The 17259-nt window shown below is 38.1% G+C and overlaps 2 protein-coding genes across 2 annotated transcripts; both read right to left on the bottom strand.

The window, feature by feature from the left end:
* Nucleotides 1–2553: 2553 nt before the first annotated feature.
* LOC145782559 (uncharacterized) lies at nt 2554–4248 on the bottom strand. Its single transcript, XM_082594365.1, has 2 exons — nt 4090–4248; nt 2554–3817 (listed from the first exon to the last, which is right to left on the bottom strand). The coding sequence occupies exon 2, from the start codon at nt 3681–3683 to the stop codon at nt 2925–2927; it is 759 nt and encodes a 252-aa protein (XP_082450491.1). The 5' UTR covers nt 3684–3817; nt 4090–4248; the 3' UTR covers nt 2554–2924.
* A 1935-nt stretch (nt 4249–6183) lies between these two features.
* LOC145782525 (uncharacterized) lies at nt 6184–10990 on the bottom strand. Its single transcript, XM_082594328.1, has 4 exons — nt 10903–10990; nt 10450–10549; nt 9717–9789; nt 6184–7764 (listed from the first exon to the last, which is right to left on the bottom strand). Exons 1-4 carry the CDS (start codon nt 10971–10973, stop codon nt 6899–6901), a joined length of 1110 nt encoding a protein of 369 aa, XP_082450454.1. The 5' UTR covers nt 10974–10990; the 3' UTR covers nt 6184–6898.
* Nucleotides 10991–17259: the final 6269 nt, after the last annotated feature.

The raw sequence follows: 17259 nt of genomic DNA, 5'->3' as shown, positions 1-17259 counted from the left end.
CAAATCAATAGCGCTGGTTGCACTTTGAGTGTATATTCTAGAAAAGATTTTTGTCCAACCTAGTTTGGGGTGATTTTCTTTAGATTAGTTTGCATTTGCTCGGTCATCGGAGCGAAAAAAAAGTTAAGAAAATAGACTTTCTCAATGCACTCTTAACAACCCAGGCAATTTTTCTAAATTGGTATAATGCGCAGTTGCTAATTTTTATTGTTAAGTACCAACATCAAGTGCTGTATTTTACAAACATGCAAAAAAACCTTTTCAATTTTAGAGCGATAGTTTTTAGCGTTGTTTGTAGGCTACTTAATTTAATGCAATAAGTAGCCTATGGATGTCGTAAAAGCTTACCGAAAACATACCAGGCTGACGTGGAAGCTTCATATCAGCAAATTTAATTCCTTTTATATTTAATTAAATGAAAAACGTAAGTTTTAATAAAAATGTTGAACAATTTCGTAAAGAAATTTGTGGTGGAAACAGTTGCGTCGCATTTACATCTTTCATTATATTTTCCAAACAAAAAAGCTGCGTTTGCGACTGCGAGTGACCTACAATAGAGCGCGTAAGTGTGACGTCATCACGTAGCAACGCCGCCATCTTGGTTCCAAACAACTTTTATCAGCCATTGCAGCAGTATACCGGCTGATCTTCTTTCGTTTGTTATCGTCGTTAACAGAAACATGGTTCAATGTTTTGTGCCTGATTGCAATCATCAATCCCAAAGGGATAACTGCAACAAATTTTTTCGTTTTCCAAGCAACGAAAAGGAGAAAATACGCTGGGTGCAACTGATAAGGCGCAAGGACAAAGAGCCTACCACTTCTTCTAGGGTGTGTAGTTGCCATTTTCGTGACAGTGATCGGAAAAATGGGCCTGAAATTTTTGAAAAAAATAAGAACAAGTTGTTTCCTTTAGAAATAAACCCTAGTAAGAAGATTAGATTAGTAGAAGAAGCACAAGCAGCACCCCCTGACATCACCTTGGACCCAGACAATGTTGTTCCAGGTAGGCATTACCATCTGGTCACAGCGGTAAACCATAATTTCTTCGTGGGAAAATTGTAACTTAAAGTTCCCGGATCCGTTCGTCTGCATATAATGACCGAAGAAACACACACTTGAACTTCTTTTTAAAAAGTGTATTTCTGTAAAAATTAGCCCACGGCTACCGAAAACGAGGGGGTGCAACGCGTACACCACTGAAAACTGTCACTACAGAACAGATTACTTGGATAAAAGACGGAACCTTTGTCCAGCTAGCAAGCACTAAGCCAACAGTTAAATGTGCGGCCAACTTTCAAACAATCATTTTACAAATGACCAGAATAGATAGCAATATCTCAAATTCACGTATGCAGTACTGTGACGCAATAATGAAAGACAATTATGAAGTCATTCCAACAGGTGTTTAAAGCTGATGTAATATTTCCTGTTTAAGCAGGCCCAAACAGGTTTGACACAATTCTTATGAACGCTGGTGCAATTTTGGCACATGCTTTAGGAATTTCCATGACGTAATATTCAGTAGACTTGAACGGTTTTTATATGACGTTTGATTTGGTGAAAATTGTCGGGAACACCATCTAGGTTAGACTGTTCTGTTTTTTTTATGTATGCGACAAGCAGAATAAGCTAGTGAAAGAAATTATGAGCAAGGTTTATTAAATGTCGTGATACAAGGCTGGGTAATGTCATTTTTAGTATACGGTACCCTACCATATTTTTTATTTTTTTTCTTGATTTTACACTTCAACATGTTATGCTACTTAAGATTATTTTTTCTTGTAGAATCCAGTGAAAATGTTTCCCCTCAAATAGGATCAAGCAGTGCAAGCATCGTATTACGGATCGAAAATGAACAGCTGACAAAAGAATTAAAAGAGGCTAAGAAAAATCTTGAATACAGCAAATTTCACTTCACTGTTAAGAATCTTTCACAGAAAGTGTTATGCATGGAGACAGGTCTGCCAACAAGAGAAGTTTTTGATATTGTGGTGCAATATGTAAAACGTTTTGAATGTTCGATTGTGTATTTCAGTGGATGGAAGGTTGTGTCTATATCTATACAAATTTTTATTACTTTAATGAAATTAAGACAAAACTATACCAACTTACATTTGAGCGAACTATTTAATTGCAGTAGCGCAACAATTACCAACATCACTTTAACCTTTATTCATGTTTTATATAAATTGTTGTATAAAGATGTCATGACCACAGTGCCATCAAGGATGAAAAATAAAACTTCTCTTCCGGGTGCCTTCATTTTATCATTTTGTTTTACAGATACTGTGATAATGTACTTTTTTATTTTCTATACTGTATGTGTGACTGCTGTACGGCACACTTATCTTTATGTATGGCTTGCTTAATTTGCATGCTTTTGTATTACCTGGTTTCATAAATGGCCTAAATGATGTGATGTTTTAATTGCATTGATAACCCTTTATCAATTTTGCTCGTGGAAACAGCTGACTGTTTAACATTATTGATACCTTCAATGCCGCAGAACAATGCAATTTTTCAGTTAGAAATTGTAATGTGGTAACTAGGAAGTCACAGTCATGAACAAGTCTGACACCAAACATACTATATACTTCACAAAATGTAACACAATTCAATTCAATTACCATTCACTAAAAACCTCAACAGGCTGTTCAGTGTTCACCCTTATTGAGATCATCACAAAACAAGCAAAAAAGCACACATAATAAACAAATACTCTTTGAGGCGTTAATAAAGGACTATTGCAATACTACAAAAATGCCAAGTAGAGAAAATTACTTGAAATACAATTACCATTCACTAAAAACCTCAACAGGCTGTTTACCCTTATTGAGATCATCACAAAACAAGCAAAAAAGCACACATAATAAACAAATACTCTTTGAGGTGTTAATGGGAATACAATAGTTACCCTACATCTCAACAACCGGTTAAAAATGTTGGAATCATGTGGGTCTTGTAGAAGTCATGCAATTTGGCAATATTATGCTCCCATCTGGGATCACGATTAATTTCTAGCACCACACATTGAAGAGAAGTCCAGACAACAAAATAACACGACGGCCTTCTGGTAATACATAACTGCCCTTGTATTAGGTGCCAGTACTGATGATTCTCCTTGAGTGAATAATTTCCAGCAGAATCTTTCAATAGATAAAAATCTGCACATTTTGTTGCGTCATCGATCTTTGAATTTCTGAATTTGTAAGGACACTTAACCTCAACAATATGATTGTTGCTGACTAAACCATCAGGCGAAGCGCCCAAGATGCCTGACTTATGAAGCCACAGACCCGGGGGATTGACTTCCACCTTCATTATTTCTTGCATTGCATCTATTGCATCTTTCTCATGGTTGATGCCCCAGTTAATCGCTTGCACTCTGCTGAGGTCATATTGATTAAATATCCTTTTTATGAGAGATGGTGTCACACGTTTGGCATTCAACACTAATCCAAAGTTGCTGGCTGTCAATCTTCCCTTTCTCAGCTGGTGCCAAGATGAATTGTCCCTTTGACCTATTGTGAGAGAGTTCACCTTGATGATATCTTCTTCTGATATTGGAAGTTGATCTAACAAGTAGTCTGTTTGACAACTATTTTCAACAAACTGCTTTGAATGAATTATGTCTTCTATAGTTGGTATAAACAACTTTTCAACTTGGGGTTCTGGGGACATTAACCAAGCTAAACCAGTGAACTGTCCATATTTTTGTGGTTAGAAAATAGCCAATTAGTATCTTCTGCTGTTGTCTCTCTGCTTATCGCTGTGTACTCCCTTGAAAGTGGGTACATTTCCTGTACACTTTTAACCTGAAATTAGATTTCAAAAAAGTGAGATTTGGCTTAGTGACAATTATTCAAATGACAAAGATGTTAATAGCCATTTATGTATTGTCTGTTAACTACATTAATGCTATCTTGTTTTGCATGTTTAGTAGTAAATATAGAGCTATTGGTCTGATGCTAATAAACAATAATACTACTGTTAATATCACTATGGCTTCAAGTTCCTAAGCCTGCTACTTTACAACTTAGCTCAAACAATTTTACCAGGGATAGAGTTTTCATCCACCGGTACTTACATTTACATCTGTTACTGCTTTTGGCTTTTTCCAAGAACATTCTGTATCAGTGCAACTTATGTTGTGATTGGCATTTATTATTAAAGCAGCACTATGGCTGCATTTATATCCGCCCCGTGGACACTCGCATGATGTGGATACAATTGCATCTCCTGATAGTTCAACCTGCAACACAAGGATTTTCTGCTTAGACCTAATAAAATGCAGTTAGGTTTATATGTGTTTGGGTAATTGCAATAAATTCTGTGTTCATTTCAACGTGATGTACAGTCGCGCTCAAAAGTTTAAGACCACCTGTCAAAATTTTGGATTCTTACAATAATCTACGGAAATTATCTTAAATGACATCTGTCTTAAATGACATCTATCTTAAATTATTAAATTATTATTATTATTAAAATTATTAAAATATTTATATATATATTTATATTTATATATTTTGTATATTATTATTATATTTTAATTATTATTATTATTAATAAATTATGTCTTAAATGACATCTGTCTGGAGCCGCAGTGCCCACTGCCATCAAATCGACACTGCCATAAACAACGCCTTGCGTATCGTGACAGGATGCCTGCGACCTACACCATCGGAAAATCTCCCTGTCCTTGCAGGCATCCAACCAGCTGAGCTTCGTCGCGAAGAAGCCATCCTGTCTCTCTCTCGTCGCGCTACGAACCCCAACCACTTGCTCTACTCAAGTCTCTACGAGTCTGTGAACGAGAAACCTCTGCGACTGAAATCGAGACACCCATTTGTACGTGCCGCACAACTCCTGATGAAAAGTGCTGAAGACCAATCCATCAGTGCGGCTACGTGGGCGGACCACCAATGGAGCTCGGAGTGGAAGAAGAACTCCTCAAGACTCCAAAGTTTCATCTCCGACACCAGCAACCACCCAACCGGAATGCATTTGCCAAGGAAGGCCTGGGTGCGGCTCAACCGCCTGCGTACTGGCGTCGGACTATTTCGCTTCAACATGCACAAATGGGGGATGGCTCCATCCGCGATCTGTGAGTGTGGCATGGAGGAACAAACCGTAGACCACACAATCTGTAACTGCGCCATCTACCATGCGCTAAATGGTGTGCGTGGTCTGCGTGAATTGGATGACGAATCAATTCAATGGCTGCTCGACACCTGCCCAAACATCTAGACCGCGTCGCCGCCACTGCCCAAGGGTGGTAAAAGGCAGAGCCCCTCGACCCTTGAAGTGGCGAAGAACAAGGTTCAAACGAAGAAGAAGAAGATCTTAAATGTTATCTCATATTGGGTTTTATGCAATTACTGCAGTGTTATGTAACAGAGCCTTCTGTTTAAGCCATTATGAATGAGCTATTTCTTTCAGAAATAAAAAATTTAAACTCTTTTTCAAGATTTGTTGCTGAAAAAAATGGGCAAAAAAAGGAGCTTTTTAGCTGTGGAGAGGTCAAAAATTGTTATATTAAAGGAAGAAGGGTACTCAGAAAGAAAAATATCCGAAAGACTAAAGTTCAGCAAGACAGCAGTCCATCAGGCAATAGTTAAATTTAAAAAATTTGGGAGTTTAGTGGACTTGAAAAAGGGTGGTAGATCCAGGGTTACCAGTCCAAGAGATGACCGTGTGATGAGGAGGATGGTAGTGCGCTCACCCACGTGCTCCAGTAAAAAAAAATAGATCGGATTTGTTGTGTAAAGGTACAAATGTAAGTACATCTACCATAAAAAGCCGTCTTAGTGATGAATTTGGCCTCAAAGCACGTGGGTGAGCACACTACCATCCTCCTCATCACATGGTCATCTCTGGGATTAGTAACCCTGGGTCTACCACCCTTTTTCAAGTCCACTAAACTTCCAAATTTTTTAAATTTAACTATTGCCTGATGGACTGCTGTCTTGCTGAACTTTAGTCTTTCGGATAATTTTCTTTCTGAGTACCGTTCTTCCTTTGATATAACAATTTTTGACTTCTCCACAGCTGAAAAGCTCCTTTTTTTGCCCATTTTTTTCAGCAACAAATCTTGAAAAAGAGTTTAAATTTTATTTATTTCTGAAAGAAATAGCTCATTCATAATGACTTAAACAGAAGGCTCTATTACATAATACTGCAGTAACGGCATAAAACCCAATATGACATAACATTTAAAATGATTTCCATAGATTATTGTAAGAATCCAAAATTTTGACAGGTGGTCTTAAACTTTTGAGCGAGACTGTAATGTTAATAAATGATACCGGTAAGTCAAGTACTTACCGAAGCTTTATAAACCTTGTCTTTCATGCTGGCATGTACACTTCCTCTGAGACAACCTTCAAAAAAGTCTATAGACTGGACATGATTTGATTTATAGTGATTTTCTCCACGGTTTATAGATTTAGGTTCATCAGAAAAATACGTTACAAGAGAAGTAATAGAAAACTTAACCATTTTAATCGAGTAACTGGCAAACGAAACCTCAACTAGTAGCGAGTTCTGTAGCGTTGTTAAGGCGAGAATTTATAGTTTGGAACCAGCAAGCGCGTTGCTAGGGATGTGTGACGTCACAGCTTTCGCTCTCTATAAACAGTAAACTTCCTGTATTCATGCATGCTGAAGGGCAATTTTCAAAACAACACACTTCCATAAGAATACGAGGGAAGGCTATAAAAACTTTAAGTAAAAGTGCATCTCAAATGTCTTTATTGTCGCATAAAAGTTTTGATGCATCGTTGGCAATGTGCATCAAGGCATGGCTGACATTGACACTCAGCCTATAAAAACTCTTTGCCTCCGACTTGTGATTCTCCCAGGTGGCTATCCCGTATGATGTGCTTGGGCAAAGTTTTTCAGTTCCTGAAGTTATGTCTTGCTATTTTCTTGTTAACCTTTTCCAGGTATTTTTCTAAGTTGGAGATGCTCTTCACTTTTCTTTCTTCATCTGGCCAATCACAAGCTTGGTTGTAAATGTCTATGGCTTCCTTATAAGCATTCTTAGCCTGACGCAGCTTTCCTATATTCTGAAGGGAAACCCCCAAGCTGGAATGGCAACTTCCATACACTCTGTATCGGCTCGCATCACTAACACTGAACGCGGTCTTCATCAAAGTAATGGCTTGCTCGTTCAAACTAATTGATTTCTTCCAATCTTTCATTTGATTACAGCAAAATCCAAAACGTCCCAAAAACCAAGCCACTTGCATACACTTGCGCTTTACATTCACATTTGTTAATGTTTGCATGAAATGAAGTATTTCTTCCATGAGGGGATATTGCTGCTTCCAATACTTGCATTTATCTTCGTCCAACATCTGTTTGCATATTTGATTCATTAACCAGCCAACATTTTCCAACTTGGTTAGCTTGTTTGTTTCATCTCTTAGATGCTTGATCACGAGGTATCTACATCGCGCCAAAAAGATGGCCGACTCGAAAACCTTATTGTCTATGAACTTCAAAGCCAAATTATTAGTAAGTTCGTCGCAATCTTGGCAAGTCTGGCTTGACAAAGGAAAATATTTGCTCGAATCAACAATAGATACGAGCTGCTGGCAAACAGATCGAGCTTTCTTCTCTTGTTTCATGTCGACGTAGCATTCTGCCTGGCTCAGGCACGCCTTTAACTTGTCCCACCCATCAGATTGGCCAATCACAACTTGGAATATTTCTGCCGCCGTTTGGTAGTTCCTCTGCTGTTGGGATAAAACTCCTAAATCTGCAACAACAAAAACATAATAGTTTCAATGCTTTCAAATAAGCCCACTGGTGATTTGTGAAAAACACGTTTTGACGTAAATAGGTGTAAAAAGCTATATGACTTAGCCATGGCCTACATTTTCACTTTAACTGTAGCCTTTTCAATCATCAGTCCGTTGCTATAATATTTCATATCCCTGCTCATCATCGTTCGTTCCAATTACTTTCAACCCTTAGGCCTATTTGTTACAAAGGCAACATGAAATAATTGTGAAATAGTTCTTAAAATGTACCCAGCAGGGATATTCAGAAGCACGTGGTAAAAAATTACAAAAGTATCTGCTGAGAGTAAGATAAGGATGCCCGTGGTAGACATTGAAGACAAGTAGACAAGTTACCCTGAATATTTGATTGTATTTTTCAGTTTACTTGCATCTTAATTGTACTGTAATTAAAATAACACAAAACAATTCATTTTGCATCCATGCTATTGTTTTGTAATAACGATGATGCTCTCAGGGGCGCCGGAAGCGGGGGGGCGAATGCCCCCCCTGCCCTCAAACTTTCTGCAGATGGAGGGGCAGGGGGGGGCAATGGTGCCCTTTTAAAGTCATGTAAGCTACTGCACATTTTGCAATATAACAATTTCTGCTATTCGCTTTTAGCCTAATTATAATCTTTCATTTTTGCCTCAAAATAATATTTACGGCACAAAATTTTGCAACACAGTATACAGGCCTTAAAACTCGTTTTTTTTTCGGCAGCCATCGTAGCCTACCGAGAGCTCCTTCTCGGCGGCCAAATCTGCGTGCTTGGAGGCCAAAATACAAAATAAAAATAACGATAGCACAAGTAAATAGAGTTAAACTTGCAACAATGCTAAAATGATCACTTAGCGTTGTGAAGTCTGGGCCTGGGCGACGTCCTACAATAGAATCGTTGCACCACGCAATAACTGCTTTATCGGGATTGTAATCCAGTAGCCTACTATTCAAAGTTTGAATATTCAATATTCAAAATTTGAATTTCAAACGACACTCGCACGAGTGTATCCAATGTGGCTGATTTTATAGAAGTTCGCCACTCTCCTAGAATTATTTTTAACAACGAAAAACAACGTTCGACATGTGTTGACGATGACGGCAAGGTAATACAATAAGTATTTTAATAATTAAAACATTACTTGTAGGCTTTAACTACCCTTTATCAAAACTGACGATGCACTAGCAAGTGCGAAATATTTTTTCTGTTACATCTACTGACATCTGATCCCTGTTGCCTTAGCAATTGAGGTTTTAGCTATTTCAATGATGTACATTACTAAAAGACATTGCTAAAAGAAGCATAATTTTTGCAAAATATGATAAAAAAATGTTTTCCCCATTGATGTCAACTAACTTAGTTCTCCTTTTTAACAACGGTTCAATGTCCGACAACATCGAATCGACATAAAAACGACAAAATTGCCAGCCGATGTAAATTAGCACTTCGCAAGACTTTGTTAAAATATACGTCGGGAATTACAAACAAGACTTACAGCGCTGGCGATCGCAGCAGATGGATATATTCCATCAATAACAAATATTCCCGCACAATGTAACAGTGGCGATTATTACGCGCTGACCTAATTTTGCGTCACTCTTTGATACTACATATTTTCGACAGTTAATCCACGATCATTCTATTGAGAAATTGAATAATTGGCTAGAAGAGACCGGCGGCCAAACTTGGCCGATTGAGGAGGTAGCACCGGCGGTTCATTCAAGCACTACTTTAAGGCTTGACAGTAGGTTACATCATTATAACATAGCATGGTGCCCTTCTTTGTATACCGGATTATCATTATCGCTATATTTTATCTTAAAACTTGAAAAAAAATTGGCCTTTTAGTAAACAAAAGTGCCCTTTTTTCGTGATCTTGCCCCCCCAGTCAAAAATCGTTACGGCGCCCCTGGATGCTCTTGACATTACCTTTCAGCTGCTTTATCGCGTCATCACCAAGAGGCGGTTGCGGACCATCTGCTCGGACGATAGAGCTCTCCACCTGAAGCATTATCATTTTTCATTTTTGTGATCATCATCATTAATAATGCACCACAGAACATGACATGCAAATAAAGCCAACTCATGCTCATGGGGTCTGTATCAAACTCACTGCTTTAAAGCGGAACATCAGGCTATGCTTTCACTCTCGGCCTGCGTCAGTAGTTCGAGACCTCAACACAGTCGATAGTTCGGAACCCACAAGCATGTACAACTGCCTGGAATAAGCTCACAAAGAAGCATACTCAATCCGAGGATAAAGGTTCCCACAATGAAGCAACTTTTTAACAAATTAAATCAATGAACAAATAGTTGTGTTTATTTGAATTTTAACCAATACAAATGTTCAAAAGTTCTAAACACCCAAAACTAACGTTAACAACTATACGTTTTGACAACGGAACAAGCTTTGAAAGCTCAAAGAGTAGACACAAATGCAGAAATGACAAACATTTGGGAGTCATTGCTGAAGGTCGAGTTCTTTATCTTCCACATCGTGAAAGGCATATCAGCGTTTTTTTTACAGCGCTTTGTGCAAAAGCTATCGATTTGCTGCCTGGAAATCAGGATTAAAGCAATAAACGATGACTGTATTTTTAATTGTGATGTGGTCTGACAAAAGCAATTCTAGCAGTAAAAAAAGAAAATACCTATCTGTTACCTCTTTCATCTCTTGTATAACGTTTTCTAAAGTGTGGTTTCTGGGCAACATATCCACGTTTTCTTGTTCCAGTATAATCTCTCTTCGACAAACAGGACATCTTCACATAAATAAATCGAATTTAATTTTTCTTAGCTATCGTTACTTCTCACACGATGACGCACTATTCGACCTGGATAACTTGTAATTAGACAACAAGCAGTATTGCCGCGATCATCGACGGTTCGAAAAGATATAAAATTATCAACTGTTGCTAAGTGCTAGCTACATGATCAACAAGTTTTCAAGCCTCGCAAACTGAAGCCTGACTAAAGTTACTCAGACAATTTGTATAACCTACTAGTAAAGTATATCTGCTGAAGCATGGTTGAAAATTAAGCATTGTACAAGGAGTTTTTAACTCACATCACGTAGCCTAACACTACCGTTGTAATATGTTTTTTGTTAAACTACCTTTTGTCGTCGCAACCAGCGCATAGGCCCACAAGACAAGCTTGACAGAAGTTGTGTCCACAATGCAACATGCGGATAGGAGGGCGAAGGGTTTCCAAACAAATAACACACTGTACTTGTTCAAACATAACACCATACATGTTTAATCGAGGTTAAGGTTAAGCGTCTGCGGAAAAACAATGGACACTGTTATACTTTAAACACAGACACAAATGTCCAATCTTCGTTCAAACTAAGAAAGTTTTTGTTTATTTCACAAAAATTGAAAATAAAAACGAAATAAATATAGCAGTCTGTAAAATCTTATTAGTAGTATCAATTGGCAAAAGAACTGTAGCTGGGTGCCGCATTTCATATCTCATCAACATTAATTTGTCAACAAACCACAACTTTTTAATTTTTGAAAATCTGATATTTTATAGTCATTTTTTCGTTACTTTTCTTTACGTCATAATACTGCAAGTTAATCAATTATTTAGTCCATTATGATGATGTTGTTTAGTGAGAAAAAGATGATCAGGTGGTTTTTCATGTGCCTACTAAATATGAAATATTGCACTCAGTGTCTTTGACTGCGGACAGGCCGTTGATTGCGGACAGGGCAGTGACTGCGGACAGGGTGTTGATTGCGGACAGGGCCGTTGATTGCGGACAGGGCCGTTGATTGCGAACAGGGCAGTGACTGCGGACAGAGCCGTTGACTTCGGACAGAGCCGTTGAGATGGTATTTCGGGCCCGGTACCAATGAGATCTTTGGATCCAAATCAAAATATTTTATAAGAAAAAGGGAAATTATCCAAAAATACGCAATGTTCCGGGTTCCGGGATCTTAAAATGATCCCGGACGCGGGTCCTAATGTACCCGATAGACTCCCGGCCAATGCCAATAAGCGTTTATTCTCGAAGCGTCTTGGTTTAGGCTTGAGGCCGCATTGGTACAGAGCCTAAATTAGCCTCTCAACGACCCCGACAGTGCTAGAGAAGAATAATCCTAACTGTAAGATTTTTATTCCAAATAGTTCTCTACTGCTGTAATGCATTAGGTTAATGTTTTAACATCGGTCTTCTCACAACTCGAATATCAAACTCAAAATAATCGATTATGTCACCAAGAAAAAATACATTTTGTTTAACCACAACAGAGTATATCTCTCAATCTTCCACTTACATAGCCTACGGCAAAGCAGAAGTCTCGACTAGCAGTAAATCTGTAAAAGCAGTAAATCACTGATTTCTCGTCTTTTCACAACTACAGAATGAGGTAGACATTTAAAAATTCACAGTTTTTATATTGACAAAAAATTAGGTCATGCAAACAGATCGCTGAAATTCGTCTATAAACTCAGTATGATGACCTAAAGTCAAGCCGAGCGATGACACACATCAAGCCGAGGGTTGGATAATTACCATGAGAAACGCTATACATAGCATAAGTGTGAAAACTATTGAATTGGTTTTTTCACACAGAAAATCTTTTATACTTTACAAACCTTGTATACAATTAAATTTGTATGATGTGCACTCAATTTCTAAAAGTGTCGATTTCGATACCTCGGCCGTTCTAGTGTAGAATCATCCTGGATGCAAAATTATACGTTGGATAAACGCTGTTAACACTGTCTTCCGTAGGCCAATATCGTAGCCTACAATCTACATCTTCGCCGTTTCACGAGCATTTAATGTTGGACAAGTCTTTTGGTATCAACTGCTAAAAGACATTTTTCAAGAAAGCGAGGAAGTAAGATTATTTTTTTCATATATTCTAACAAAATAGCATAAGTTTAGGCTAATGGTTTCATTGATTTAAAATAGTCAAAGCAAATGATGATGAACAATACAAAATTCGATGGAAGCAGCCAAAGCTATGAAATGTCGAGCTTTTGGAGCAGGATTGTCACACTTTCTATTTCAAATAGCCGAAAAACGCTGCACCAACTAAATATAAACATGGATGAGCCCCTAAACAGAAGTGGCCCCCTAACATAGGTGGCCCCTTAGCAGGGGTGGCCCCCCGACAGAGGTATTTAGAAGCTATCTACACAGTCTTACGTGATTAAAGCTAATGAATATGAATGTCGAGTGTTTGTAGCAGTTGATTGAGTTTTGCTTTTAGCAGCATAATCATTGGTGCTTGCTTCACAATAGAAATTTTAACGGTCTGTTTTATCTTGATGCTGTGAGTTTGCTGTAGTGATAGCGAATTGCAGTAGCTTTCGGAACACAGTTCAGTGGTTTGTGAAGGAGGAACTGGAGAGGAAGCAACGCAATGAAGTCCTGGTCATATGCTATATGACGGATGGTGTTGAAGTCAGTGAGTCGTTTTTTAATGCTGTTCTTTTGTTTGGCTTGAGGGTGCTGGCGGTTAAGTTTTTGTGTTGTTAGGCGTTATTGCTGTGAAATTTTGTTGAATCTGTTGATTAATAGATTAGGTGATGTAGTTTTTCCCTTTCGGCACAAAAATCGTATTATTTTCTTAAATATCGTAAAAATATCCTCCATCTTTGAACCGTTCTGCCGGGAGTTCCTCCCAAATGCTCACCTATTGGTGAACATCCCTGGAAAGATAATTTAATACTGAATCCGATGCATGTGAAATTTCAGTAACACGTATTGTGGATTATAGTTTTATTCGAAGATGTTTGGAGAAGAGTTATTTATGCAAAAATCGTATTATTTTCTTGACAATCGTAAAAAGATCTTCCATTTTTGAACCGTTCTTCTGGGAGTACTAATACTGAATTTGATGCATGTAAAATTTAAGTGGCTCGTGTTGCAGATTATAATTTCATTTAAGATTTTTCGAACGTATGTCAGGTTGCATTTTATGCTCGCGCTTATTCACGGATAACTTTTGTAGGCGTAAAGAGGAAAAAATATTCTGCTAGAATGACCATGGTTTCGGCCCGGATCTTTCAGCTCTCCGCACTTCGGAAATTATGGCCACATTTTCTAGTTGTGCAGATGAACGGATCACCGCGAATCGGATCTTATTTTATTTGAAATCGATAAAGGACGAAAAGTCTCTTAGCTTGAGCTCCGAAACTTTATAATGAGATTTGGTAAATAGAGAGATAGTTTACAATTGATCAATTGATAATAATTGATTTGATTGATAATTGACAACAGATAAATTGATCGATTAAATCTTTATCATTGGACTGGCAAAGCTTCTTGCAGAGCTTAATCCTGGCAGAATTGGTGAGTTTAATTCGTGTTGTTACTTTGTATTGCTTGCGGCTTTTCTTATGTTTCCTTGCGTCTTATTTCCGTTGCGAAACCTGGATGCCTTTTTAGTCCCTGCGGTTTTACTATAAGGATTTGTATCGTTTATTAGGAATTTGAAACGCTATCTAGAATTTGTGCGTTTCTTTAAAAATTTGTGCCATTTATTATTGATTTGAAACTGTTTGAAACGCTAACAGTAATTGTGCGTTCTCTTGCAATCGGCAGTTTAATACACATATACGTAGTTTTACGTCTTTTAGCGTTGTGCATCTGCATGCCATATTACTGCATTGCTTGGAGCATTCTAATCACACTGAGTTTCTCTTAAATCAACCCGTGTCGAGTTAAACAAAAATCAGTATGTCTTTTTTCAGTACCAGCTCAGTGGCCGAGTGGTTTCGCCTTCGGCTCTGGTGCTGGCAGATCTGAGATCGATTCCAGGTCGGGTCAAACCGAAGACTTTAAAAACGGTACCGATTGTGTTCTATCCTGCATAGCGCAGTGAGAATGGGTCGGGTAATAATGTGATAACATCGTAAACCTGATATAAATTAAAAATGAGCCCTGTCGCTAAAAGACCTTAGCTGTTGTAGAGCGACAATAAATAAAACCATAACATTATTATTATTATTATTATTATTAGTATGTCTTTTTTCAGTCTTAGAGTGGTGCGTTCTTTTCAGTCATTTCACCACGGATTCTTTTACTTGAAAGTCACGATGTCAGTTCAGTTGTAGTTGAGTTTTATGTTCTGAATCATGATTTCGATTCGGTTCATCTCGTCCTGTTAGCTAGGCATTACTTGGGTGCCACGTTCTTGAGTTAATACGCCCTGATTATTTGAAGATTTGTTTGCAATACACTCCTACTTGTGGAAGTCAAGATATCATTCCCGGATCGTCCCCACCACCAATGAGCTCGGGATGTTGCTGCTATAACAGCAGCTAGATATGGGCGGATGCTTCAGATTATTGACGTCTCCTACAAGCTACAACTTATTGTTCTCTACATGTTCACGCCAACCATGAAAAAAATATTTAAATTAAATTATTCAAGTATGAAAAACTGTTATTAATAACTTATTCACGGCAGGTTCTCAATTCTCATACTTGTAGAGGCTTTGAACCACTGACGCAGGGCTAGTTATCGAGATTGACAGAGTGAAGTTTTCGATTGTTGAAGTGTTGTTGTCGGGAAATTATTCCATCCATTAGGTGTCGCTGAAACAAGAGCAGTCCTTTGAGTGCGTTGCTAAAGCGCACACCCCAAAAGCCGAGCCAGCGCCACTTAATCTTGAGTTGGGCGCTTATCCACTTCTTCTTTGTTTGAACCTTCTTCGCCACTTCAAGGGTCGAGGGGCTCTGCCTTTCACCACCCTTGGGCAGTGGCGGCGACGCGGTCTAGATGTTTGGGCAGGTGTCGAGCAGCCATTTAATTGATTTTTAATCCAGTTCACGCAGACCACGCACGCCATTTGGCGCGTGGGTAGATGGTGCAGTTACAGATGGTGTGGTCTGCGGTTTGTTCCTCCTGAGCTAACGGGTATGGAATGGCCGAATAATTCCACGACAACAACACTTCATGGCAAGTGGAAAAACTTCATTCTGTCAATCTCGGAAACCGAGGCCGCGTCGGTGTTTCAAATCCTCTACAAGTATGCAAAACTGTCAGGATTAAGCTTTCAAGAAAGCGTTCTCAGTCTGAGGATATAAAAGATTCTTATAATCATCAGTTCATTTGCCTTCGCAGGCTATCGGTTAAAAATAGTAGCCCATCCAACTTCACTAGCATGGACTTCTGTTAGGAGATATTTTGAAGTACGCTAATTTCTTAGGTAGGATCTTTCATGAGTGAGATTGCTTGCCCCTAACGTTGACAGGGGGAGCCCAGGAGTCACTTTTGACCTGAGGTTGGGGTGATTTTAGAGGCCAGGGGCGCTGTAAACTGGAAAAACACAGTGTATTCTTTCAGTATAGTGCGTTTAACTTAGAAGTTTGTTGATTTGAGGCTAAAATTTTTAGTATTTATTAGTATCGGGCCCAAATTATCCTTGCAACGGCCCCATTGTTTGCTATCTCTGTGTCGAAACCTATCAGGTCCAAAATGTGCAATGCATACGAAGCTTAAATGATAGTAAGCTAGATGCTATCACAGATCATCGCAGCTACACACTAAATACTGCAAATAGTCGTTGAACTGTTTGTAGGATTGGGTTTTCTTCCAATTTTCCCACATAACCAATCTACCATGCCATTAATCAAGCAGGGTTTTTTTCATGTGACGCATTTGTTGAGCAAAAAAAAAAACATTAGACATTCAGAAATTATGCGTTTGGTGGTGCTAAAGAGCTACCACAGGAAAAACAGACTGCATATAACATCACGACCTTAACATTGTTGCTTACAGTTGTACAACACTCACCAAAATCTAAGTGGGAAAAATCTTGATCAATGTTATTTGTACAACAACATAAGCTACTCATGTTATGCATGTGATAGTAAGACACGCAACGAATATAACAATACGTGTACGGAAACTAAAAAAACATCAACAAATCAAAATATTCCAATCAATAGCGCTGGTTGCACTTTGAGTGTATATTCTAGAAAAGATTTTTGTCCAACCTAGTTTGGGGTGATTTTCTTTAGGTTAGTTTGCATTTGCTCGGTCATAAAAATTAAGAAAATAGACTTTCTCAATGCACTCCGAACAACCCATGCAAATTTTCTAAATTGTTATAATACATAACTTGGTTGCTAAATTTTTATCATTAAATACCAACATCAAGTGCTGTATTTTACAAATATGCAAAAAACCTTTTCAATTTCATAGCGATAGTTTTTAGCGGTGTTTGTAGGCTACTTACTGTAATACAATAAGTAGCTTATGGATGTCGTAAAAGCTTACCGAAAACATACCAGGCTGACGTGGAAGCTTCATATCAGCAAATTTAATTCCTTTTATATTTAATTAAATGAAGAAAAACGTAAGTTTTAACAAAAATGTTGAACAATTTTGTAAAGAAATTTGTGGTGGAAACAGTTGCGTCGCATTTACATTTTTTATTATAATTTTCAAACAAAAAAGCTGCGTTTGCGACTGCGAGTGAGTAGTGATCTACAGTAAACTATA

This window comes from Aplidium turbinatum, chromosome 13, assembly GCF_918807975.1.
Source record: "Aplidium turbinatum chromosome 13, kaAplTurb1.1, whole genome shotgun sequence".
In the NCBI taxonomy this organism is placed as follows: Eukaryota; Metazoa; Chordata; class Ascidiacea; order Aplousobranchia; family Polyclinidae; genus Aplidium; species Aplidium turbinatum.
Note: the sequence above shows the minus strand (reverse complement) of the source record. Positions and strands in the feature narration are given on the sequence as shown.

What these genes read in the sequence shown, in the direction of transcription:
- LOC145782559 (XM_082594365.1), bottom strand. Translation starts at nt 3,683, where the DNA reads ATGTCCCCAGAACCCCAAGTTGAAAAGTTGTTTATACCAACTATAGAA.
- LOC145782525 (XM_082594328.1), bottom strand. Translation starts at nt 10,973, where the DNA reads ATGTTGCATTGTGGACACAACTTCTGTCAAGCTTGTCTTGTGGGCCTA. An exon ending in GCTGGTTGCGACGACAAAAG is followed by an intron (nt 10,550 to 10,902) that starts GTAGTTTAACAA and finishes ATTTATGTGAAG; the next exon opens with ATGTCCTGTTTGTCGAAGAG. An exon ending in CGCGATAAAGCAGCTGAAAG is followed by an intron (nt 7,765 to 9,716) that starts GTAATGTCAAGA and finishes TTGTTGTTGCAG; the next exon opens with ATTTAGGAGTTTTATCCCAA.